Here is a 27,755-nt window from a genome sequence, read left to right as displayed (position 1 = left end):
TGCTAGGGAGAAAGATAAAACTGTCAAATAGATGGGCAGGAGAGCAGCAGTTCATGAATAACCATGACTCTTCTCATGTAGCCGTGACTCTTTTCCAGGCTCAGACTGCGATCATTATAATGCTGGTCCTTGGCAACCACTTTTAGCTCATGAGTTACACTCTGAATAAGACAGGAGCTGTGCTTTGACTACTACTATTTCATGTTGCATTTTGTATCTGGTTTATTTGTTAAAAGATACTAGAATCGCTGACAAATTTTATGACATACCAATATTAAGAACTAGCTTAGATGTAAACGACAAAACATTTCTCGCAGATTTCCAATGCTTCAAATCTATGTAGAATAATATTTATTAATATGTTGAAGGTCATAAATCTGTGCACTAGCTAAGAAAATCTTTATTTTTGAGTTAGAATAAGTGGACAGAGAATAAACCCATTGAAAACAGAACTACAGGTCTGGTCCAGGCAGAAGATCTTCTCTATTGAAAAAAAATACTAAAGAACAGTTAGAAATGTGAAAATCCCAGCTGCTCTATGTACGGCTCTATAGAAACTTTTCTCTATAGTATTGCTAATGAATAATGATTATGTAATTGTGGCACTGACTGAGTGATGACTGTACATCAATAGTCAAACCTCATATGCCAACATGTCCACACACAGATATCACTGAAATCCCAAACCTAATGCCACACTTTTCTCCAGCAGACTGTTCTCTGTAAGTCATCTGATGGATTCATCTGTATTGAGCTTTAGGCTGTGCTGGCAATGGGAAGACATATATTTCAATGTGTTTTTGTGTGAGTGAGTTCATTTGTAAAGCCTTCCAAACACAGTTCAGCGGTAAAAAAAAAGGAAGGCGTGGGGCTTGATTCAAGTCATCTGCCTTGATTAAGAAAGATAATAGTTGCAATGAATTTTTAAGTTTCAAAATATTCCCTGTTTCCCACAGCAGAAGGGATAATCACAAGCAACGTTTTCTTGGCCAATTTATGTATTTATTTGATCTGGAACTCACAATAACTTTGTGGTTTGTTTGTGAGGAAATTATAGGTCCAAGAAACTTGGAATGCAGATGATGACAAGCAAACAACCATAAAAACTGATGTTTGTTTCTGCTTATAAACAGACTGTGTATCTATTGAATGGGGTTAGTTTACAGTCTGCAGGAGTTGCCATGATTCCGCTACACTGTCATGTATGCAGTAAAGGTTGTACTATGAGGGTATGTTCAGATGGAACATCCGCTGCGTACCCCAAGGCAGAAACCGCTGTGCTGCAGTGTCTGCTGTGGGTTTTTCTGTGGACCCACTTGAATGGAGCTAATCCACTAGCAGGCACCTGCTGTAGCTTTGAGTTGGGTCCACACAGTTATCCATGCCAAGAATGGACTTGTACATTCTTTGCATGATCTTAAAAACTCCTCGGCCGCATGAACTGCAGCACGGCCTCCCAATGAAAACAATGGAAGGCAGTTTCAGCGCATATTTAGCCTTTTTTTCCCTGCAAATCTGCGCTGAAACCCGTGCCCAAAATCCTCCATCTGAACATACCCTTAATGTAAGGTAATGTGAAAAAGATATCCATTTCATTGGGTGAACTCTCATCTGATGGCAAGGCTTATCACTGTATAATATTCTGAAGTTTAAGCTGGAAGCAACTTTATCTTAGTCATGCTTGATGATCATTACTGCCACAGGGACTCCAAGTGCCACCATATGTGGGAAATATTCACCTTCAAGCAATGTTTCTAGGGGAGAACAGCTCTATTATAGAGTTTATTTATATTTTTATTTATAATAATTATGTGTGCCTCTTTATGAAATTAAAGGCATACAGATACAGTGAGGCCCCAACCAAGTCTATGAATGTTGTAATAAGACAAAGTAAAGGAGGTCTTAAAGGGAATGTGTCAACAGAAAAATCACATTAAATCACGATTTTATGTTGGGTATATTTTTTTGCATTGTTACCATGTCCCTATCCATATTTAAAAGACAATCAAAATCCTGCAGTTTACGCACTGACCACTAGGTCTAAAATAAGTTAAGACTTCCTGTCTTTTGAGTGTAACTATATGGACCACAGAAACAATGGACAGGAGGTGACCCCATTGACTTCTATGGAAGACATACCTAGGCATGCTCTTTTTTTCTACCCAACTTATTTCCCAAGTAAATGTGAATGGTGAGATACTGTGTACCAAACAAGTAGAAAAAAGTTAGGTTGTAGAAAACTTCCCCAGCACCCTGCAAGACTTAAGCCTTCCATATACATAACTAATGGTGGAATGTTCAATCGGCTGACAGCTACCTTCTGATGCCCCCATACACATGCAAGTTATTTATTTATATTTTTTAATCTAAGGCTTAGTTCCTCACATTTCCACACTAAAAACCTGGCGTACTAGATTTGATAAATGCCCCCCATAATATTTGGAAACAGAAGAAGGGCAATCCACAAGGCACTAATTACAATACGTATTCAATTTTCTCTCTGGTAAAGTATATAGAGGCTCTTTACTAACTTGAGTAAAGTTGGTTGGTAAAATTTGTTAACTTTTACATCAAATAAAGTGGCATTTATTTTCTTTTGTTTCCTGTAAAAATAAAAGTTTATTTTTCTAGCATGGTACAAAAACAAATGTGCATCCAAAAACCAATAACCAACAGGCTGAGAGCATTAATGTTATTTCACAGATATAAATCTATTTCTAAAATATTATGAAATGACATTTTGTTACATTCTGCAGGCCTGTAATTTTCACTGATATAAAAGGTCTCATGGAGGAAACTGCAGAAGTGGTATTCGCAACTCAGCTATCTAGATTAAAAAATAAGTCAATAAAGGAGATGTATTTCTATTGGATGACATTTATAAAATAATGGATGATCCATTGCCAATTACGTGACCAGACATGTTAACTCACCCTCCTGCGTGCCCGGGGTGCTGCCTCTGGTGTATTTGGAGATGTGGATTCATTTGGCGTTTCTGAAGTGGAGCTAAGAGATGAATTACTACTGGAGAGCTCTTTATTCTGTCTTCTAGATCCAAATGGCAGGATGGACGTAACAAAGTCAGAGACCTCTTTCTGCTCATCTTTATGAGAATCTTGCTTTAGCTTTTGAGCCCTGTCGTTGGCGATAACTTGTGATAATGACATTCCAAATGCCTGTGGTAAGAATTCTAGAATAAAGGAAAAGAATAATCATTACCACACTGGATATCTGCTGCCATTTGCTATACCTTTGTGGCATTTTAAAAGCTTTCCAACCCTAAATATTAAAGGGGTTTTCCCAGGATTTTAATATTGATGACTTATCCTCAGGATAGGTCATCAATATCAGATTGGCGGGGGTCTGACACCTGGGACCCCTGCTGATCAGCTCTTTGAAGAGAAGGCTGTGCTCGTGCCAGCGCTGCCTTCCCTTCATTGTTTACCTGCTCGCTGTCGACATTGCAGAGGTGAGCAGGTGTAATTACAAGAAGCCTTCCCATTCACTTCAATGGGATGTCTCCTTCCTATTCAAGTGTATAGAAGTGAATGGGGCAGATTCTTGAAATTACATCTGCTCACTGCTGCAATGTCGACAGCGAGCAGGTAAACAATGAAGGGAAGGCAGCGCTGGAACCCCCTCCAATCTGATATCCTGAGGATAGGTCATCAATATTAAACTCCTGAAAAACCCCTTTAATCAATTAGCCATTTACTGACTCAAATATGTAATAATGTACATATTACTCCGTGAATATTTAGCATACACATACTGCATAATACAGAATATATTGAAGTGCATTTGAAGTGTTATTATAGAAACACTCAAATACACATTAGGGCCAGTCAGTAGGTTTTTCATGTGTGGAAAGAAATACACTGAGGATAAAAAGAGAAGATATAGACTACATGTACATGTTATCCTTTTGTAATATTAAATCAGCCCAGCGCTGTAAAGCAGCAGTGCTAACCACTAAGTAAACATACATTTTCCAAATGCCTCAGAATTACACATTATCATTTTGCTTATATTATATAAGCAATGCAAACAGTTCTAAAAACAAATAAAACATAATTTAATATGAAATATGCCATATCTACAAAGGCATTGTGATGATAACTCCCTTAAGCAGTTCTGTGCAGTGTTGCAGACCAATGAATAGATAATCGGAAAATGCCATGATGAAGGGTTATTCAAAAAAGTACAAAAATATATGTGAGATTACGCAAGTTACTGGAGAAAAAAAAATGAAACAAATTCCAGGAAAAAGAAAGCTCTGAAGAATAGTTAAAATCTTGGAAACGCCTACATTTTACATTTAATTCTGAAACAGAAATGTTACTATCCTTGATCTAGTGCAGAATGATTGTTGTATTGAATTGTATTATTTAATAAAAATGCAATTTGAAACAAACAACACCTTTGGTACAATGATAATATACAATTAAATCAATAAATTGATAGACCAACACAAAGTAGCAGGTATGTGTGACCGGAAAAGAAAGCATACCTGGTTTTCAAATGTCTAATAAATAAAAAGCCAGTGTGGCCAATTGCCTTCAGAAGTCACCTAATTAATAAATATATATCCACCTATATATAATTTAATCCCAGCATAACTACAACTGCTCTGCGAAGGCCTCAGAGGTTTGTTAGAGAACATTAGTGATCAAACAGCATAATAAAAAACAAGGAACAGGTCAGGGATAAAGTTACGAAAAGTGTAAAGCAGAGTTAGGTTATAAAAAACTATACCAAGTTCTGAACATCTCACAGAGCACTGTTCAATCTATCATGGAAAATGGAAGGAGTAGGACACAACTGCAAACCTACAAAGACATGGTCGTCCACTTAAACTGACAGCCCAGGCAAGGAGAGCACTAATTAGAGAAGCAGCCAACAAGCCCATGGTCACTCTAGAGGACCTGCAGAGATCCACAGCACAGGTGGCAGAATCTGTCCACAGGACAACTATTAGTTGTGTACTCCACAAATCTGTTCTTTATGGAAGAGTACAACGAATAAAGCCATTTTTGAAAGCAAGCAATAAGGAGTCCCGTTTGCAGTTTGCCACAAGCCATGTAGGGGCGTAACTACCATAGTGGCAAACCAATGCAATTGCTATGGGGCCCAGGGCAAGAAGGAGCCCAGTCTTAGTTGGGATTATCTCCTCTTCTACTGGAGGTGAAAACTTGGTCAGGACTCTACCCTCTAAAGCAGGGATCAGCAACCTCCGGCACTCCAGATGTTCTGAAACTACAACTTCCAGCATGCTCCATTCACTTTCGTAGGAGTTATACAAACAGCTGAGCATGTTTGCATGGTGGGCGTTGTAGTTTCACTGCAGCTGGAGTGCCGAAGGTTGCTGACCCCTGCTCTAAAGGAACAATTTTTAGCACATGAGGCAGGGTTGTTGAAAAGGGTTTAGGCAGAAACCCTTCTGTCCTGTGTGGGGGGGCCTGGTTTGATCCTTGCTATGGGGCCCTTATTTCTCTATGAACGCATGTAGGGTACATAGCAAACATGTGAAAGAAGGTGCTCTGGTCAGATGAGACCAAAGTAGAACTTGGCCTTTTTATGGCAGAAAACTAACACTACACATCACCCTGAACACACCATAAAAGTGAAACATGGTGGAAGCAGCATCATGCTTTGGGGATCCTTTTCTTCAGCAGGGACAGGAAAGCTGGTCAGAGTTGGTGGGAAGATGGATGGCACTAAATACAAGGTAATCCTGGAGGAAAACCTGGTAGAGGCTGCAAAAGACTTGAGACTGGGGCGGAGGTTCACCTTCCAGCAGGACAACGACCCTAAACATACAGCCAGAGCTACAATGGAATGGTTTAGATTAGGGATGCTCAACCTGCGGCCTCTAGATGTGCAACGCTGGTAGATACTGTAGATACCCCAAAAGACTTGCAGCTTTAATTGCAGTGAAAGGTGGTCCTACAAAGTATTGACTAAGGGGGCTGAATACAAATGCACACCACACTTTCCAGATTTTTATTTATTAAAAATGTTTAAAACCATGTATAATTTTCTTTTCACTTCACACATACCTGCTACTTTGTGTTGGTCTATCACATAAAATCCCAATAAAATGCATTTAAAGGCTATGTACACCTTTGGGGGAAATTTCATTTTACTCATTTTGTGCTAAAAATAATTTTTTTAATTGGTCTTTATTACAAATATGGAACTTTATTTCTGTACAGAGCTGAGATGCTCTAATAAAGGGATCTGAATTTTCTCTCTGCTCCGTCAGACATTATAAACACTCATTATAGTTCAGTTCTTATCTTACTGATAAGAATGTGTCTTAAACATTGTTTATGACCTCCATTCCCCAAGCTCACTATCAATCTTCCATCTGACTGCCCCAGCAAACCATCCCCTGCTGTCATCTATGCGGTACAGCAGCCAGCCAACCCATGAGGTAGTGGAGTATGAAGCTGGCTGGCACAACAGGAAGCGTGAGAGGCGGGCCTTGGTGATGGGTCCTGTAGTGTATCAGTACTCAGCCAGCCAACCTGTGAGGCAGTGGAGTCTCATAGCTGGCTGGCACTTCATTAGGGGCGGATTGGCCATAGACCTTACAGGGAAAACTCACAGTAGGCTGATGCCCAGGGGGGCGCCTGGGCCCTCCTCATGGCCAGCCAGTGGAAGTTTTTGGGGCTGTATTTTGTGCTGCTGGCAGTATTTTGTGATGGACTTTGGTATTTGGCTCTGCTATGGTGGTATAATTTGCCACAATATGGAATTGCTGGCCCCGCCTTCCATGCATTTGGACACAAATACAAAATGGGGCCACTCTTAGTATGCACTTGGGCCCTGCAGACGCACCCTGTGTAGCATGTCTGAATTTTTTAAAAATTAAAGGTGCAGTGCGCAACTGCATGCTTTACTTAGACTGGTCTAGGATAATCAATCTTTGCCAATGTGGGCCAATGTGTGCAATGTTTTCTAGAAAAGCTGCTTTAACCCCTTAAAGGCTTACACCTTTGGGGCAATTTTTTTTTTTTTTTTTTGCATCATTTATTCAATTGGTATCTATTAAAAAATTTCAGCTGTTTCTTTTCTGAGACACAGAAAATCTGTTTTCTTTGAATCTTGTCATCTGACTGTAGCTCTTATCGCTGATCTCTTGAACTCAAACGCTTATAAAAGCTAAATTCTTATCAGACTGATGTGAATATTGCTTAAATAAGTGTTTATGAGGTCAGGAGATCAGAGATAAATGCTACACATGAGATGCACATGAGCTACGGATTCAAAGAAAACAGACTGACAGCTTGCAGACTGATTTTTAACCCCTGTAGCTCAGAAATGGCAGAAAATGTTCAATAAAGATACATTTAAAAAAGATTTTTAGCTGAAAATGAGTAAATGCAATGATAAAAAAAATGTCCCCAAAGGTGTCCATAGCCATTAATGACTGCTGTATAGTGTTATATGACTGCAATTGAGGGGACTTCTTCTAATGCGCCGTCTTTTTATATACAGTAACTCACAAAAGTGAGTACTTCCCTCACATTTTTGTAAATTTTTTATTATATCTTTTCATGGGACATCACTGAAGATATGACACTTTAAAGGGCTTCTGTCACCCCACTAAACTCATATTTTTTGGGGGGGTACTTATAATCCCTATACTGCGATATATCTATACATTATGTTATTAATCATTTTCGTTCTGCAGATAAGGCAAAAAACGTACTTTTATAATATGCTAATTACCTGTCTACCAGCAAGTAGGGCGTCTACTTGCTGGTAGCAGCCGCAAAAAACCACCCCCTGCTCCTGTTGATTGACAGGGCCAGCAGAGATCTCCTCCTCCGGTGGCCCTGTCTGCATTTCAAAAATTGTGCGCCTGTCTTGATTCGGCGCAGGCGCTCTGAGAGAAGGAGGCTCGCCTCCTCAGCACTCCCTCAGTGCCCCTGCGCCGATGACGTCATCAAAAGAGCAGACGTCATCGGCGCAGGCGCACTGAGGGAGTGCTGAGGAGGCGAGCCTCCTTCTCTCAGAGCGCCTGCGCCGAATCAAGACAGGCGCGCGATTTTTGAAATGCAGACAGGGCCAGCCGGAGGAGGAGATCGCTGCTGGCCCTGTCAATCAACAGGAGGAGGGGGCGGTTTTTTGCGGCTGCTACCAGCAAGTAGACACCCTACTTGCTGGTAGACAGGTAATTAGCATATTATAAAAGTACGTTTTTTGCCTTATCTGCAGAACGAAAATGATTAATAACATAATGTATAGATATATCGCAGTATAGGGATTATAAGTACCCCAAAAAAATATATACGTTTACTGGGGTGACAGAAGCCCTTTAATACAATGTAAAGTAGTCAGTGTACGGCTTATATAACAGTGTAAATTTGGTATGCCCTCAAAATAACATAACACACAGTCAACAAAAGTGAGTACACCCCTAAATGAAAAAGGTCAAATTGTGCACAAAGTGTCAATATTTTGTGTGGCCACCATTATTTTCCAGCACTACTTTAACTCTCTTAGGCATGGAGTTCACTAGAGCTTCACAGGTTGCCACTGGAATCCTCTTCGACTCCTCCATGACGACATCACGGATCTGGTGGATGTTAGAAACTTTGCGCTCCTCCACCTTCCATTTGAGGATACCACAAAGATGCTCAATAGGGTTTAGGTCTGGAGACATGATTGTGTAGTGCCCTGGAGCAGGGACATTTTGACATTTGCCTATTTCCCCTATGCAAAGTTAAAACGTCTTACTTTATTTCATTTAAAAGGGTTAAGTTGCGCTGTTTAATACTGTGTACCTGAATTTTATATGTTGTGATATATATCCTGTTCATTATCACTGTATTTACATGGCTCTGTGGAAAGGGTTAATGAATACTGTTAGGGCTTTGATTGAGAAGCTGGCAATTTTCCACAGCTGCTATAGGGTTTAAAGAAGACCATGTTTCGGAGGGAAAAACCTAGACGTTTACCACCATGTTTTGTAGGGAAAAACCCAGGCTTGTTTACAACCAAAGAGCAGACAGCCTGACCATTTAAATGTCTGGTTTTAGCTATGTTGTTGTGTCTGGAAACTTCTTTCTGTCTGGAAAACCGGCTGTGTCATTGCCATTGAGTATCATTGAAGCTCTAATGTAAGTCTATACCAGACGGGAGTTGAAACAATGTATCTGTTTGTGCTGAGTTTCTCCACTCCACCCCTCCCACTAGAAGGTTCTAGTCTAGCAAAAACTGTATATAAGGAGAGCAGTCAGAGCCCCTAGTGTGCTGCAGTTAGGAAACAGTGCTTGGAAGAGGAGACTCTGCCAGACTACTGAGTGACCAGAAGAAGACACTGAGATGGGGATACGCTGCCACAGACCCTGGATCACCAGCCTTGTACCAGCCTTCTGAAGAGAAAGATGGACAGATAGCTCAGGCCTTTCCTCAGCATTAAACCCTTCTTCTGCCAGAGAGGAGACTAGAGAAGCCAGCCCAATGCCTCGCCTGTATTGTTTTGTACCTAAATTCCTCCAGTAAATAAGCACTCTGGTTTAGTGCAGACCCTGACTCTCTGGACTTATTTCCCATTGGGGTGCATCACGCCTTACCATTCCTTCCGAAGAGCAGCAACAAGTGGTAACACCTTGACAGTGTTCGGGGGACCCAGAGTAGCGTTGGGGCCACCCCAAACCCAGCCACTGCACTTGTGGTCGTCTTGGTGGTGTGTTTGGGGTTGTTATCATGTTGAAATACTGCCCTGCGACCCAGTTTCCGAAGGGTGGGGATCATGATCTCTTCAGTATGTCACAGTACATGTTGGCATTCATGGTTCCCTCAATGACCTGTAGCTCCCCACAGCTGGCAGCAGTCATGCAGCCCCAAACCATAATACTCCCACCACCATGCTTGACTGTAGGCAAGACACACTTGCCTTTGTACTCCTCACCTGGTTGCTGTCACAGATGCTCAATACCATCTGAACCAAATAAGTTTATCTTAATCTTATCAGATCACAAGACATGGTTCCAGTAATCCATGTCCTTTGTCTGCTTGTCTTCAGCAAACTGTTTGCAGGCTTTCTTGTGCATCTTTAGAATAGGCTTCCTTTTGGGATGACCAATTTGATGCAGTGTGCGGCATATGGCCTGTTCTGAGTGGAACCTCTCTTGTTAAACCTGCTATATGGTCTTGGCCACCATACTGCAGTGCAGTTTCAGGGTGTTGGCAATCTTCTTATAGCCTAGGACATCTTTATGTAGAGCAACAATTCTTTTTTTCAGATCCTCAGAGAGTTCTTTGCAATGAGATGCCATGTTGAACTTCCAGTGAGCAGTATGAGAGAGTGTGAGAGCAATAACACCAAATTTTACACACCTGCTCCCCATACACACATGAGACCTTATAACACTAATGAGTCACATGACACCGGGGAGGGAAAATGGCTAATTGGGCACAATTTGGCCATTTTCACCTAGGGGTGTACTCACTTTTGTTGCCAGCAATTTATACAAGCTGAACACTGACTACTTTACATTGTATCAAAGTGTCATATTTTCAGTGTTGTCCCATGAAAAAATTGATTATATACAGTACAGACCAAAAGTTTGGACACACCTTCTCATTCAAAGAGTTTTCTTTATTTTCATGACTATGAAAATTGTAGATTCACACTGAAGGCATCAAAACTAGGGGTGCACCGAAATTTCGGCAGCCGAAAATATCGGCCGAAAATGCACCTAATCCACTTCGGCCGATATTGTTACATATCGGCCGAAAATATGGGGTGTGGGATTTGTCACCCACCATCTGCGGGCGGGCGCCGGGCGGGCGGTTTACTTTGTCACTGCATCTTTATTTTACCTTACAATCGTGAGGCTCCAGTAACTAACAACTCTGCAGGCAGAGTGGAGGCCGGCGTAACGTCACTTACTCACGTGACGCGCCTGCTCCGCCTCCTTCATTCATAAAGTGGGCGGAGCAGGTGCGTCACGTGAGTAAGTGACGTTACGCCGCCCTCCGCTCTGCCTGCAGAGTTGTTAGTTACTGGAGCCTCACGATTGTAAGGTAAAATAAAGATGCTGTGAGCAGCAGGGCCGGGGCTGTTATGGGTAGGGGGGATCGGTCTATGGAACTGCTATGGGGAGGGGGGATCTGTGCACTGCTATGGGGAGGGGGGGATCTGTGCACTGCTATGGGGAGGGGGGATCTGTGCACTGCTATGGGGAGGGGGGATCTGTGCACTGTTATGGGGAAAGGGATCTGTGCACTGTTATGGGGAAAGGGATCTGTGCACTGTTATGCCCATAACAGTGCACAGATCCCCCTCTCCATAACAGCGCCACCCACAGATCCCCCTCTCCATAACAGCGCCACCCACAGATCCCCCTCTCCATAACAGCGCCACCCACAGATCCCCCTCTCCATAACAGCGCCACCCACAGATCCCCCTCTCCATAACAGCGCCACCCACAGATCCCCCTCTCCATAACAGCGCCACCCACAGATCCCCCTCTCCATAACAGCGCCACCCACAGATCCCCCTCTCCATAACAGCGCCACCCACAGATCCCCCTCTCCATAACAGCGCCACCCACAGATCCCCCTCTCCATAACAGCGCCACCCACAGATCCCCCTCTCCATAACGGCGCCACCCACAGATCCCCCTCTCCATAACGGCGCCACCCACAGATCCCCCTCTCCATAACGGCGCCACCCACAGATCCCCCTCTCCATAACGGCGCCACCCACAGATCCCCCTCTCCATAACAGCGCCACCCACAGATCCCCCTCTCCATACGTATTTTAAAAGTATTTGGGCAAAAAGGCAGTTTCGGTTTCGGTTTTCGGTCAAGGGCATCCTGAATTTTCGGTTTCGGTTTCGGACCAGAATTTTCATTTCGGTGCACCCCTAATCAAAACTATGAATTAACACATGTGGAATTATATACATAACAAACAAGTGTGAAACAACTAAAAAGATGTCATATTCTAGGATCTTCAAAGAAGCCACCTTTTGCTTTGATTACTGCTTTGCACACTCTTGGAATTCTCTTGATGAGCTTCAAGAGGTAGTCCCCTGAAATGGTTTTCACTTCACAGGTGTGCCCTGTCAGGTTTAATAAGTGGGATTTCTTGCCTTATAAATGGGGTTGGGACCATCAGTTGCGTTGAGGAGAAGTCAGGTGGATACACAGCTGATAGTCCTACTGAATAGACTGTTAGAATTTGTATTATGGCAAGAAAAAAGCAGCTAAGTAAAGAAAAACGAGTGGCCATCATTACTTTAAGAAATGAAGGTCAGTCAGTCAGCCAAAAAATTGGGAAAACTTTGAAAGTAAGGGCTATTTGACCATGAAGGAGAGTGATGGGGTGCTGCGCCAGATGACCTGGCCTCCACAGTCACCGGACCTGTACCCAATCGAGATGGTTTGGGGTGAGCTGGACTGCAGAGTGAAGGCAAAAGGGCCAGCATCTCTGGGAACTCCTTCAAGACTGTTGAAAGACCATTTCAGGGGACTACCTCTTGAAGCTCATCAAGAGAATGCCAAGAGTGTGCAAAGCAGTAATCAAATCAAAAGGTGGCTACTTTGAAGAACCTAGAATATGACATATTTTCAGTTGTTTCACACTTGTTTGTTATGTATATAATTCCACATGTGTTAATTTCATAGTTTTGATGCCTTCATAGTCATGAAAATAAAGAAAACTCTTTGAATGAGAAGGTGTGTCCAAACTTTTGGTCTGTACTGTATATATATATATATATATATATATATATATAAAAAACTTCATATGGGTTTTATGTCAATTGGCTCAGAAGTAATTCTATTTGATTTTACTATGAGTTTATGATGATAGTGGAAGATTGACCCTTTACCTTGTTGAAGCGTTTGTACCTCAATATGTTATACTGTATATTCTACATGTCTAGATCTGTAACAGCACATATGCAACAAACAATTGTTCTTCACTTTTTTGGATTGCTCAGTTAAATTCAGTCTCAGCTAAAAGAAAGAGGTTCTTATGAACTGTTATATATGGAGAGTATTTCCTAAGAGTACCACATACTAAGGTATCATGTAAGGACATAAAACCCTATTTAACTATTAGTATATAGCAACTAGATTAATATGCAGTATTGTGTTGCATACCTTTATCTTTGTTTTTCTCTTTCCCCAATGAATCCAGTTTCTTTCTTAAAGATTTTTTTCTCTTTTGCCCATCTATAAAAATAAAACAAATAGAATGAAGATGTCTTATAAACATAAGATAGCAGTAATGCAAATTAGAATTTAATGTGCTACTATTTGTCAAGAACATTCAAGATTAACTTACTTTTCTAGGGAATTCATTAAAATGAGAAAATAATAGTGTACAATCGCTCAGGAATGAAGAACAGCATTGAAGATGAATACTACAGGGTGGGCCATTTATATGGATACACCTTAATAAAATGGGAATGGTTGGTGATATTAACTTCCTGTTTGTGGCACATTAGTATATGTGAGGGGGGAAACTTTTCAAGATGGGTGGTGACCATGGCGGCCTTTTTGAAGTCGGCCATTTTGAATCCAACTTTTGTTTTTTCAATAGGAAGAGGGTCATTTGACACAAACTTATTGGGAATTTCACAAAAAAAACAATGGTGTGCTTGGTTTTAACGTAACTTTATTCTTTCATGAGTTATTTACAAGTTTCTGACCACTGACAAAATGTGTTCAATGTGCTGCCCATTGTGTTGGATTGTCAATGCAACCCTCTTCTCCCACTCTTCACACACTGATAGCAACACCGCAGGAGAAATGCTAGCACAGGCTTCCAGTATCCGTAGTTTCAGGTGCTGCACATCTCGTATCATCTGAAGGCAATCGTCTATGCTGTGAAGATACGAGATGTGCAGCACCTGAAACTACGGATACTGGAAGCCTGTGCTAGCATTTCTCCTGCGGTGTTGCTATCAGTGTGTGAAGAGTGGGAGAAGAGGGTTGCATTGACAATCCAACACAATGGGCAGCACATTGAACACATTTTGTCAGTGGTCAGAAACTTGTAAATAACTCATGAAAGAATAAAGTTACGTTAAAACCAAGCACACCATTGTTTTTCTTGTGAAATTCCCAATAAGTTTGATGTGTCAAATGACCCTCTTCCTACAAAAGTTGGATTCAAAATGGCCGACTTCAAAAAGGCCACCATGGTCACCACCCATCTTGAAAAGTTTCCCCCCTCACATATACTAATGTGCCACATATAAATGGCCCACCCTATATATCATAGGTAAAGAGGTTATTACCATAAACCATTCCTCCTCAATTCGTTTTTCAGGGGGGTTTTTTGTTTTGTTTTTTACCTCATTTTTTCACTGTTTTCTCTTATCCCCATGCTTAAATCCTACTTCCTGGTTTGTCATGTATCTACTGTCCCATAAGGCCTGACATCAGCAGGTCATGTGAAACCACGTCCCTTGTTCTTACCAATGACACATCCTATGTCCTACATTACATGACTCCAATGCAGTACATAACCAACAGCAACTGGGTGCAATGGTAGGCTACTAACTTTGGAATAAGGCAGTTTTGATAAATGGTATTTGGGGAAAGTGATACAACAGCGATATCTGTTGAGCAGGATACCTTTATATTAGTGGCACAACCCCTTTAATATCTCCTATTTACTTCTATAACAAGACTGGAATCTTGCAGTCCTTCTCTGTGTAAAGCATATTTCCAATGCAATTTCATGTCTTGTAGAGTTGTATATCTGGTTGCATTGTAAACATTCTATTTTATTTGAAAATTACCATAAGTTACCATAGCTGTTCTTCCAGGATGTGCCTTTTACTGTAATAAATAGGATAGCTCAGAGAATGTATTTGCAATACTCATCCTTAAAAAAAAGGCTTGAGATGGTGTTATTACAAAAGAAAAAAAAACACCCACCTTTAAAAGTCCCACCACTCCAGAACTGCATTTCCTGCCCCTGCTGTTTTTCAATCCCAGATGCACCATGTGATGACATGCTTTCCACAGTCACATGAACCTTACAGCCAATCACTGGCCTCAGCGGTAAGACCAGTTATTGGCTGCAGTGTTGACATGATCATGATTCATGAACAGGACTTTAACACTTTTGGTTCAGTGAGGAGAGGAGTCAAGGTGCTAGGGACAGGACTTTGAAAAGGTTAGTGCTCATTTTTCTTATTTTGACATCATTTCCAGTGGTCCATTCATTTTTTAGTTCAGACATTCCTTTTAAGAGCAAGTCATCACTCAGACTTCCAGTAGTAGGACCGCCTACTTGACACCTAAACCTAATAAGAGCAGGATTTTTAGTTATATTGTATTTTTTTCCCCCATAAAACTATGTCAGTCTCCTCAGACCTTCCTGCGCACAGACAAAACAGCATGTTTAACATTACAGGTTCCAGTGGCGTACATACCATATAGGCAGACCACGCAGCTGCTATGGGGCCCGTGAGGAAGAGGGGCCCGCAGTGGAGGAGAGGCCCCGCCCCCTAATTGCTCCGGTCTATCTTTCTAAAGCTAAAGGACCTTTGATGATGTCATCACAGGTCCTGTAAGGGAACTGCACAGTGTAAAGTGTAGTTCCCAGGTTAGAACAGTACATCTGCCAGGACCTGTGATGACATCATCTTCAGCATCACAGGTCCTGCAGGATCTAGCATAGGAACTGCACCAAAAATGGTGTAGTTCCTAGGTTTGAAAGGTACATCTGCCAGGACCTGTGATGACATCATCACAGGTCCTTCAACCCCTAACAGTAAGTATTAGAAGTTCACAATCAGCTCTGCATTGATCCATACAGACTGGAATGGAGTGGTAAGAGGAGGTCCTCCACTTCTTGTCATTTACCCCCCCCCCCCCATGCCCTGTTTTTACTGATTGCACACTCATGTATAATACTTCAGACAGGTACAGTGACCACTACCTCATGTACCTCCCACACAGTGACCATAATGTATAACTGACCACATATTTCTATAAACAATGCATCTACAGTATTATACCTTGTATGCCTCACATCTATATATATATATATATATATATATACATACACACACACACACACACTGCATATATTAAACAGTATTATAGATGCAATATATACAGATATATAATATATATTGCAGTGTACTGATATGTGAGGTACGAGGTATAATATATGCAGTGTGTATAGGTATATTGTATATACAGCAGTGTACTGATATGTTAGGTACGAGGTATAATAGATGAAGTGTGTACAGGTATATTGTATATACAGTATTGGATTGATATGTGAGGTACGAGCTGTAATTTATACCTCACATATCAGTACACTGCTATATTTACTATTTACCTGTACACACTGCATCTATTATACCTAGTACCTCACATATCAGTACACTGCTATATATACAATATATCTGTACACACTGCATCTATTATACCTCGTACCTCACATTACACTACTGTATATACTATATATCTGTACAGACTGCATATAATATACCCTGTACTGCACATATCAATACACTGCTGTATATACTATATACCTGTACACACTGCATATATTATACCATGTTCCTCACATATCGGTACACTGCTGTATACACTATACATCTGTACACACTGTATCTATTATACCTCTTTTGTCTGCCAGGCCTGTTTTGTAATCCCAATCCGGCCCTGATGCATAAATTATAAAACGCAACAGCAAACATAGTTCATGGAACAAAGAGAGAGGCCTGGAATGGGTAGTGGGAGGGGCTATAAAAGGGGAATGGGGGCCCAACTTAGATTCTTGCTATGGGGCCCAGTGATTTCTATGTACGCCCCTGACAGGTTCCCTTTAACATAGCTCCCAAAGTGTCTATGGAAGCAACTTTTAGTACCCTGGTGAGATGTAAAGACCACTGCCTTGGAGCTGGAACTGCTCCTCTAACCACTGTGCAAACATATGTAAGCTTTAATATATGAGTGGAGATGCATTAGGCCTCTTTCACACGAGTGTTACAAATTCTCTCAGGGTCTGTTCAGGAAAAAACTGATGTTTTGCACTAGAGTTGTTGCGATACCAAATTTTTGATTCGGTTTCGATACCATGAAAAAGTATTGCGATACTCGATACCATTCGATACCACGCGAAAAAAATAAACAAAAAAAGCCACGTGCATTCCTCATTTTTAAAAATGGCGAATCGCGCAGTTTTTATTTTATTTTTTCTGTTCCGGTATTCACCACCTAGATTTTTTTTTTATATTTTAATAGTTTGGACTTTTCTGACGTGGCGATGTAATATGTTTATTTATATATTTTATATGTGAAATTGGGAAAAGGGGGGTGATTTATACTTCATATTTTAGTGTTTTTTTTTTTTCACTTTTTATTTAATAACTATTTCCCCCCTTAGGGGCTAGAACCTGGGATCTTTCATCCCTTTTCCTATTCACCCTGATAGATCTCTATCAGGGTGAATAGGACTCCACACTGTCCCTGCTGCTCTGTGCTTTGTGCACACAGCATCAGGGATGTTACCATGGCAACCAGGGCTTCTGTAGCGTCCTGGCTGCCATGGTAACCGATCGGAGCCCCAGGCTTACACAGCTGGGGCTCCGATCAGAAGCTGCCACTGCACCACCAATGAGGGGGAGTGGAGAGGTCCCTGTGGCCACTGCCACCAATGATTTTAATACTGGAGGGTTGAGAGGGGCCGGCGCACTGTGCCACCAATGATTTTAATGGGATGGGGGGATTGAGGGGGGGGGGGGGCACACTGCACCACCAATGATTTTACCCCTTTATACAGGAGGCGGGTACTAGCAGATCAGCGGCAGTTAACTGCCGCTGATCGCAGCTCCCTGTCAGGGGCAGGGTGCCGGCAATGCGATTCTGCTGCCGGCACCCGCCTCCTGTATGTGTTAAAGACTGACTACTGTATATGAGTCCAGACTTTCACTATTAGGCCACACAGAGCGGCGCCCAGCGATGTCTCAGCACTCACCATTTAGTCATGGGCGCCGCTCCGTTCGCCCGCAGTGCCCCATTACTGTCTCCTCTCCTGCTCCACATGCTGCTGATTACTATCGGAGCGATGGGAGGAGACATCAGCTTCACTAGTGGGCGTTCCTTCTCCCTGGCTGTAGCGCTGTCCAATCGCAGCGCAGGGAAAAGGAACGCCCACTAGTGAAGCTGATGTCTCCTCCCATCGCTCCGATAGTAATCCTATCATTGGTGGCGCAGTGCGCCCGCCCCTCCTCCGCCCCTCTCTTCTCATTGCCGCCCCTCCTCCACCCCCTCTCTTCTCATTGCCGCCCCTCCTCCGCCCCTCTCTTCTCATTGCCGCCCCCCCTCCACCCCCTCTCTTCTCATTGCCGCCCCTCCTCCACCCCCTCTCTTCTCATTGCCGCCCCTCCTCCACCCCCTCTCTTCTCATTGCCGCCCCTCCTCCGCCCCTCTCTTCTCATTGCCGCCCCTCCTCCACCCCCTCTCTTCTCATTGCCGCCCCTCCTCCACCCCCTCTCTTCTCATTGCCGCCCCTCCTCCACCCCCTCTCTTCTCATTGCCGCCCCTCCTCCGCCCCTCTCTTCTCATTGGTGGCAGCGGCAGCAGCACAGGGGGAGGGAGGACAGCTTCCTTCTCCCCGTGCTGCTGAGAGAGAACATGAGCGCGCCGATAGCAGCGCGCTCATGTTCAGAGATACTAGACTGCGCAGAAGCGCAGCCCAGTATCGAAAAAACGGAAATCCCGGTATCGTATCGATACCGGGACAAAAGTATCGATTGGGTATCGAAATTTCGATACCCGCAACAACCCTATTTTGCACACAAGTTCAGTGTCAGTTTTTTCAGTGTCAGGTGAAATCAGTTTTTGACGTGTTTTTCACGCGCATGAAAAAAAACTAAAGAATATCAATCTACATCTCCTGGCAAACATCAGTGAAAAATACATTGAATCCGGATTGCCCCATTCACTTCTATGGAACTAGAACTGCGGGAAAGACACAGAATATAGAACATGCGATTTTTCCTGAACGCAGAAATTATGCGTGAAAAAGACCCATTGAAATTAATGGGTCAGGATTCAGTCTGGATGCTATGCGTTTGCTTCACGCTGTCACAGTGCAGTTCCCTGTGACAGTTGTGTCCGTGTAGGCTGGCTGCATGCCCTCTCACGTACTGGCTGCAGACTGCCTCCTGTGACGTTACAGGGGTTGTTTGTGCTCTGGCGTACTGGCTGCGGTGGTCTCCTTGTATGCTGGTTGCCAGGGGCAACATCCTGTTCTGCAGCCTGTGTGTTTTGTGGTTCTGTACTCCTCCCGTTCTGTTAGGGTTACCTTCCCCTTATCTGTGCCTGGGTGTGGCTTATCAGGTGCCCTCATTAAGCAGCTATTTCTACCTGTGAGCTGTGGCGCTTATGGTCAGTCTGTCTTGTGTCTTTCTAGGTGTAGCCCCTTGCTGCTGACCCAGGGGGTTCTTACCATCTACTCTTCTGTGTGGTATCGCCTGGTATTGCATTGGTGTTTGTTGTTATTGCCTTGTCTGTTCTCCTGTACCTGTTCTGTGATGGTGTTTGAGGTTATGTCCTTGTCTGATCTGTACCTGCCCTGTGTACCTGTCCTGTCTGGTAGTGGCTACTGCTTCTAATCCTTGTCTGTTCTTGTCTGCCTGTTGTGCCATCTGTTCCTTTCCTGTGTACGTCCTGCCTTCATGAGAAGGTCCCTGGCTTCCCTGAAGGGGGGATCTCTACTCTGTGTGAATCTCTTGTCCGTGTGAATCTCTAGTGTGGGGGAATCTCTAGTCTGTGTCCAGCTGTGCCTGAGACCGCCATGCTTCCATTCCGCTTCGGGTCCAGGCATCTGCTTCTGTGCTGGTTCCAGTTCGTCTTGTTGTCTGTTCCGCTGGTGCTTGCACCTGCGTGGTTCCTTACAGGTAGGGGCCAAGTGTACCAGAACCTTCCTGGAGGTGCGACCAGTGAGCCCTCGGCCCAGTTCATCCCCACCACCAGGGGCTCTGTGAAGAACGGGATCTGCCGATGCACTTGGTTCTGTGGTAGTGCTACCACTATTGCCTACCTGCCTACTGTCATGTGCTTTTATTACACTTATAATACAGTTCTCTGTGGGTCCTTGGTCTGTTTTGCTGTGTACTATTTGCTTGACGTCCCGGACGTTTGTCTTGGGCCTCTGGTACGTGACACGCGCCTTGCACCCAGACGGAAAACTCGCTAAGTAGAAATGGAGTTTACCTTGCTAAACACAAAGCAGCCGTCTAAAAACTTGAATAGGCCATTTTTCAGTGAAGCTATGAGATCGGTTCTGCAATATGACATGTACTAGTAATGTACTACTACATGACATGTCAACCTCATGGGACCAAAGCAACATGACTTCCATTGTTAAGGGCCATGATAGATGTTTGTTAACAGCACATGCTAATCTGTAGTTCTCATTTCAGATTATGCCCTAATATTGTAATGCACATATAAATGTGCAATACAAAAACACTCCAGAGACGTCAGTAAAAACTCCCTAAGGAAAGCAATAAAGACTAAAAAAAAAAGTTTATAAGCAACACACGTAGATACTTCTCCTAGAGCAAGCATCTGCCAAATCCACAGACAATGCCTTCAGGGACCGTCTAGAAATCATTTGTACGTGTGGGGTCTTTAAAGCTGAAGAACTGACAGCAACACTAAAACGATATTCTTTAATATCTATATTTCTAGATCGATAAAAAATAAACATTTACAGCAATGTGCACCCTTTTACTTAAAGCCTTCAATGTCCTTCAGCGCTGTTCTTCCGGATTTTCCATTTCCTATATTTTCTCTAAGTATTTTCTCATTAAAAGTATGGGTCAATTGTTTTTGAACAATAAAGAAACAACATTTCTGATTTTGTATAGTAGATATTTTAGGTGTTTAAAGGGGTTGTCTCAACTCAGCAAATGGCATTTATCATGTAGAGAAAATTAATACAAGGCACTTACTAACGTATTGTGATTGTCCATATTGTTCCTTTGCTCGCTGGATTAATTTTTCCATCACATTATATTTTGCTCGTATTCATGGTTACAACCACTCTGCAGTCCAGCAGCGATGGCCATGCCTGCACACTAAAGGCACTGGCCTCTGGTGGCTGGGACTACAGGCGCGTTCATAGGCCAGCACTATAGTGTGCAGGCACGACCACCACTGCTAGTTTGCAGGGTGGTCGTAATCCCTGGAAACAAATAGTGTATAATGTGATGGAAAAATGAATCAAGCCAGCAAAGGAGGCAATATTGACAATCACAATACATTAGTAATTGCCTTGTATTAACTTTCTGTACATGATAAATGACATTTGCTGAAGTTAGACAGCAATATTTTACCTATTATTAGATTAGATATTTGCATCTACAAATTCCAATACACAAACCCCCTCCCTGGCATCTAAACCACGTTCATCTGTTGGCATGTAACAACATTTACATATTTTTCATACACACAACCATTGATATCTAATGCTAAGCCCCTGCCAGAGTCATACCAGGTAAACATTCCTCCGCTATTCATTCCTACAGCTTAACCATCAATAAAATCCCTTTCATCATGAACACTATTCATGCAAGAAAACATACTGAAATACAGCCTGTGAGCCTGACAGTTTACACCTGTTTCTTACATTCCATACAATAGATAGAAGTTTGAAAACTACACATAGGTTGCAAAATTAACTTTCACATAAATAATATATATATATATACAGAGGCAAAAAACAAGTTCTTAACACAAAACTTCAGTGTTTATTCACACTTGAGGCAAATGCACAAAATAATGTGTTACTTTGCATTTTCACACACAATGGAAAGTACATCTTGGTGTTACTTCACACAAATTGGAAAGTTCGAATAAGACAAGTCACTGCCTCCAGCAGTCCACGGCAGGCTTCAGGGGGCCTGTTTCCTCGGCCCATGGGTATCAGCCCTCCAACCTGGCACCAAGCCTCAGATCCCAACACAGAGATCCTGTTGCTGAGCCCAGCTGACTATTTAAGGACAGCCAGGTGCTGCCAAAACCCGGACCGGCAATTAAAATCCAGTCCAGTATTTGACGCCACCTGGCTGCAAATCAGCACAGCAGCACACGCTGGGAGGAAAATACCTGTTTTCCCAGACCATTCCCCTCACTGTGTCACAATATACACAGTGGCATGCAGACATTTTAGCACCTCTGGTTATCTCTGTTACTGTGAAGTTTTAAGCAAGTTGAAGATTAAATGATCTCAAAAAAGCATTTTCACGTTGCCATTTCCTCAGTTTGAGTTGTAATTAAGGCTACTTTCACACTAGCATTTTTACTGGATCCGGCAGGGTTCAGAAAAAACGCTCCCATTACTGATAATACAACCATCTGCATCCGTTATGAACAGATCCGGTTATATTATCTGTAACATACCTAAGATGGATTCGTCATGAACTCCATTGAAAGTCGGATCCGTTTTCTATTATGTCAGATTGCTGCGCATCCCAGAACGGAAAGCTGCTTGTTGGATTGCTAGAAAAGCAAATCAGAACCTCCTCTTGACTGCAAAAGACCTTCAGGAAGATTTAGCAGACTCTGGAGTCTCACAGAATGGAAACCATAATCTATAAATCAGCATCAGTCAATTACACTAGAAATCTATAAGATAAATGGTTACTTGCAATATTTAACTCCTTTCCACTGCCTCCAAGAGTTTGCGAGTTTGGACATTATAGTGAGGAGGTATAAGAGGTGAGAACTACAACTCCCAGCATGTCCAGGCAATTGTTACGTAATATCAGAGTACATTACAGGGATGAGGTATAAGAGGAGAGGACTACAACTCACAACATGTTTAGGATGTTATTTGATATCAGAGGACATTACAGGGAGGAGGTATAAGAAGAAAGGACTAGAACTCCCAGCATGTTCAGGCTGTTATTGTGTGATATCAAAGGACATTATAGGGAAGAGGTATGAAGCGGAAATACAACTTGCAGAATGTCCAGACCATTATTATGTGATATCAGAGGACACTACAAGGATGAGGTTTTTGTGGAGAGTACTACATTTCCCAACATGTTCAGGCTGTTATTATGTGATATCAGAGGACATTAAAGGGAGGAGGTATAAGAGGAGAGAACAACAACTCCGCCGCTCACCATCTGTATTGATTCCTCAAAGTTGCGTAAAACCTTACAGAGGTCAGACATCAATGCCCACTTGTCGCTTGTGAAGAGCGGAAGCTGACTGGAAAGACGACGATCATGTTGCAGATGGTATTCCACTACTGCCCTCTGCTGCTCACAAAGCCTGGCCAACATGTGGAACATGGAGTTCCAGCGCGTACTCATGTCGCACAACAGTCGGTGAGCTGGCAATTGCAATTGCTGCTGCAGCATTGCCAGACCGGCGGAAGCTGTTGATGACTTGCGGAAATGGGCACACACGCGGCGCACCTTCACCAGTTGGTCAGGCAAATTGGGGTAGGTTTTGAGAAACCGATGAATCACTAGGTTGAACACGTGGGCTAGGCATCGTATGTGTGTGAGCTTGCCGAGCTCCAAAGCCGCCACCAAGTTATGGCCATTATCAGACACAACCATGCCTGATTGTAGGTTTAGTGGCGAGAGCCACAGCTCAGTCTGGTCCCTTATCCCCTGCCACAGCTTTGCGGCAGTGTGCTGTTTGTCACCTAAGCAGATCAGTTTAAGCACGGCCTGTTGCCGCTTCCCCACTGCAGTGCTACACTGCTTCCAGCTTTGTTATGGGGAAAGGGATCTGTGCACTGTTATGGGGAAAGGGATCTGTGCACTGTTATGCCCATAACAGTGCACATATCCCCCCCCCCCCCCCTCCATAACAGCGCCACCCACAGATGAATTTCATTCATGAAAAAGAATTATTAATAAAATCATTTAAAAAAAAGTATTTTAAAAGTATTTGGGCAAAAAGGCAGTTTCGGTTTTCGGTCAAGGGCATCCTGAATTTTCGGTTTCGGTTTCGGACCAGAATTTTCATTTCGGTGCACCCCTAGTTATAATGCTCACCCTGAAGTGCCCCCATTATTTATATCGCCCCCCTACTGTTATAATGCTCACCCTGAAGTGCCCCCATTATTTATATCGCCCCCTACTGTTACAATGCTCGCCCTGAATTTTCCCCAGTATTTATATTGCCCCCTACTGTTATAATGCTCGCCCTGAAGCACCCCCAGTCTTTATAATGCCCCCTGCAGTGCCCCCTGTAGTTATATTCCTCCGTTTACTGTCCTCAGAAATTATAATTCCTCAGCCCCAGTCCGACAGTCCCATGTAAATAACATTATTTCCCTCCTCCGCCATAGAGTCCCATGTAAATACAATTACACCATCTCACCATCTCTCCAGCCCCCTCCAATATACAGTCCCATGTAAATAACATCCATCTCTATCTACAGACCCCTCCAAAATACAGTCCAATGTAAATAACATCACACCATCTCTTCTGCCCCCTCCAATATACAGTCCCATGTAAATTACATCACCCCCTCCCCAGCCGCCTTCAACATACAGTTTCATATAAAGAACATCACCCCCTCCCCAGCCGCCTTCAACATACAGTCCCGTGTAAACAACATCACCCTCTCAATATTCAGTCCCATGTATATAACATCTCTCCCTCCCCCAGAAAACTTCAACATACAGTCCCATGTAAATAAAATCACCCCGTCCCCAGCTGCCTCCAAAATGCAGTCCCATGTAAATAACATTACCCCTCAACATTCGGTCCCATGTGAATAATATCACTCCCTCCTACAGCCACCTTCAACATATAGTCCCATGTAAATAATATCACCCTACCCCAGCCACCTCCAACATGCATTTCCATATAAATAACATCACCCCCTCAACTTTCAGTCCCATGTAAATAACATAACTCCACTACACTGTCCCATGTAAATAACTTCCCTCCCTTCAGCCCTGACATACAGTCCCAGTTAAATAACTACAACTTCCAACATTGCTCTGCCTCTCACACTGAGTAATCTACCCCTTCACTTAACTCTCCTCATGTAGCAGACCTCACCTCAGCTTCTTCCCAGGACTTCTCATCACTGCTGAGCCATCCTCTCCTGCACTGGTCACATGATGGTGACATCATCACAGGTTCTTTTCAGCTACTGCATTTAGAACTGATACATGGACTGTGATGTCATCACAGGTCCTTCAGCTCTTGCAGGTCATTAGATTCAATTGTATTGCCGTCCTAAGGACGTACAGTTGTATCTAGCAGGCAGGCAGGACATTCGGGGCCTGGGACAAAACATCAGGGGCCCAGGCCCCAAATTTTAACCTAGCAGCACCCCTGCCTAGAATGGTTTTCAAATTAACAGGTATGCCTTCTCAAGAGTTATTTTGTGGAATTTCTTGTCTTCATAATGTGTCTGAGATCACTTGTGTTGTACAGAGGTACGTTTGGTACAAGGTTCCCTACAGTGTTAAGCTCTATTCTAATATAGCTTTAATCCACATTGTGACGAATACCATGCCTCGTGCCCGCTTGACGCCACCTGCGTCGAGCTCACGAGATGCGGTATGGTCACGGGTTACCAGAGCATGACGCTATGCCCTCCAGAGGAGCAGGTAAGGTCAGCTTGGTACAGTTTACACAGACACCTCCTGTCCAAGCGGGCATAGAGAGGCAACAAGCTGAGAGAGCCTTTTGACTGCTGCCGTGAAACAGCGCCTTCTCAGCCCGGGAAATCTGCCACCAGCTTCTCGTTTGATATAAGCCCGGTCCGCTAATGGGATTATATACGGCGAAAAACCAACCCGCGGTAGCTTATAACTAGGCCGAAACATGATAATAATGTAGCAAAAGAAGGCAGCACTCCAGATTGCAGTAAAAAAGTGGACGGTTTATTCACTCATCAGCAACGTTTCAGCTCTCACATTGGAGCCTTTTTCCAGCTGAGTAACATGTGCAAAATCACATACATATATAGTGCAAGTAATTACCAAAATACAAATTGACCCATCATATAATAAAGTGCAAATGCATAGACATAACCATCATATTACAAATATAGTCAGTGTATTGTCATAATTTGATATAGCAGCAGTACAGACATAACCGTAAGAAAATTCATAATATAGTAAATGTGATATAAAATCACCAAACTGTCATAATGACCAATCAAATGTGAGGGTGAACAGGTGTGTTTAAACATGATATAACAATCAAAAAAGATTAAAAACCTTTGAATGAGTCACTTGCGGCTGACAGGGCATGGTAGGAACTGTTGGCGTCCGGAAAGGAGCATGGCGCATGCGCCGCTCCAACCACTATCGCGAGATTCACTGAGGTAATGTGTGGTAAAACAACCACATCAAAGATGGCCACTTTGAAACAATGCTTTAGGGCGCATGCGCGTACCAATGCTACCGCCCATACGAGTTTGACAGACACAAATACAGTGTCCGAGCGCCGCAGTATACAGCAGAAACAGCTGATCTATTCATCGGGGGCCAACGGGTCAACGTGGGTCACCAGTGAGATATCTGTACATGTGGGATGATGCGGTTGTCACACCGTTAGCATCCCACTGTCCAGATTGCCAGCATATCCGCTCCATGTCCCTTATAGCCATACAGTAGACAATGTCCACTTGAAATCGGCCTAAAGGACACAGATAGAACTGCATCGGGGCTCATAGTATATATAGATGTATATAGAATAGGTCAACTGTGCCCGTCTGTGTAGGTGTCACCCCAGTCCCAGAGGGGGCTTGAGTCACACCATCGCACAGACCGGTACTGACCATGAATATTAATAGAACTTATTACAAGATTATAAAAAAGGGGATCGCCAACAGGTTCCTCCAGGCTTCGCCATACGTGAACATTCGAACTTTTATGCTTCAGAATAATTTCCTATAAAAAAAGGAAGAAAAAATATTTATTTATGTATAGCACATGTTGTTTTCCATATAAGTCATCAAATTGGGAGAGAACACACATAAATTCAATGACTAGACAACCCTAAACTCCACATTTAAACCTTGTGGCCTCAAAGTGCCAAGCGTGTAGATCCAATAAAGTTCACGCTTTTTCAATAACCTTATCCGATCCCCACCTCGCCTTGACAGAGATATTTGCTCCAAAATTCTAAACCGTAGGTCATCTTGTGTATGTTTAGCTTCAGTGAAGTGTTTGGACACTGGGAGATCCATTTTTTGTTTTCTAATTGAATACCTGTGTTGGTTGAGACGGGTTTTGACGTCCCAAGTGGTCTCACCAATATAAAGCAGACCACACGGGCACACCAACAAGTAGATGACATAAGACGAATCACATGTTAAATATTGTTTGATCTTAACCCTGTGGCCCAGGGTAGGGTGCAAAAAAGAATCCCCTCTCAACATTAATTTACAATTGATGCAGTTATAACAAGGATAGCAGCCTTTGCGTGTGGAGCCAAAGTAGCTCTCACATGTCTCCCTTGTGGATCCAATATCTGACTTCACCAGTCTATCACCTAGGCCGAAACATGGACATGGGGATTTGTGATCGAGATACAGCACAAGATTAAATTATATATTTAATCGCCTTAACGGCACACTAGATATAACACTATACACACAGAATATATACAGTGGTCTGAGGTTACAGACACAGGTGATATAGGTACATCATGGTAAAACAGAGCAAAATTCAGTTACCGGGTAAGATGAAAGTTCCTTTGTAGTTATGATGGTGGAATAGTCCTTGGCTGCAGTCCTTGGGGGCAGT

The 27,755-nt window shown here is 43.0% G+C and overlaps 1 protein-coding gene across 4 annotated transcripts in view; it reads right to left on the bottom strand.

Annotated features, from left to right (window-relative positions):
- ARHGAP6 (Rho GTPase activating protein 6) overlaps positions 1-27,755 on the bottom strand; it is a 656,522-nt gene that overhangs the window by 38,930 nt on the left and 589,837 nt on the right. For all 4 annotated transcript variants that reach the window (XM_040424989.1, XM_040424990.1, XM_040424991.1 and 1 more), the window contains 2 exons: positions 13,132-13,203; positions 2,934-3,190 (listed from right to left, as the gene is read on the bottom strand). In XM_040424989.1, coding sequence (XP_040280923.1) covers positions 2,934-3,190; positions 13,132-13,203 — 329 coding nt within the window. The remainder of the gene's footprint in view (positions 1-2,933; positions 3,191-13,131; positions 13,204-27,755) is intronic.

This window comes from Bufo bufo, chromosome 3, assembly GCF_905171765.1.
Source record: "Bufo bufo chromosome 3, aBufBuf1.1, whole genome shotgun sequence".
Classification (NCBI taxonomy): domain Eukaryota; kingdom Metazoa; phylum Chordata; class Amphibia; order Anura; family Bufonidae; genus Bufo; species Bufo bufo.
This window is presented reverse-complemented; position numbering and strand designations above follow the sequence as displayed.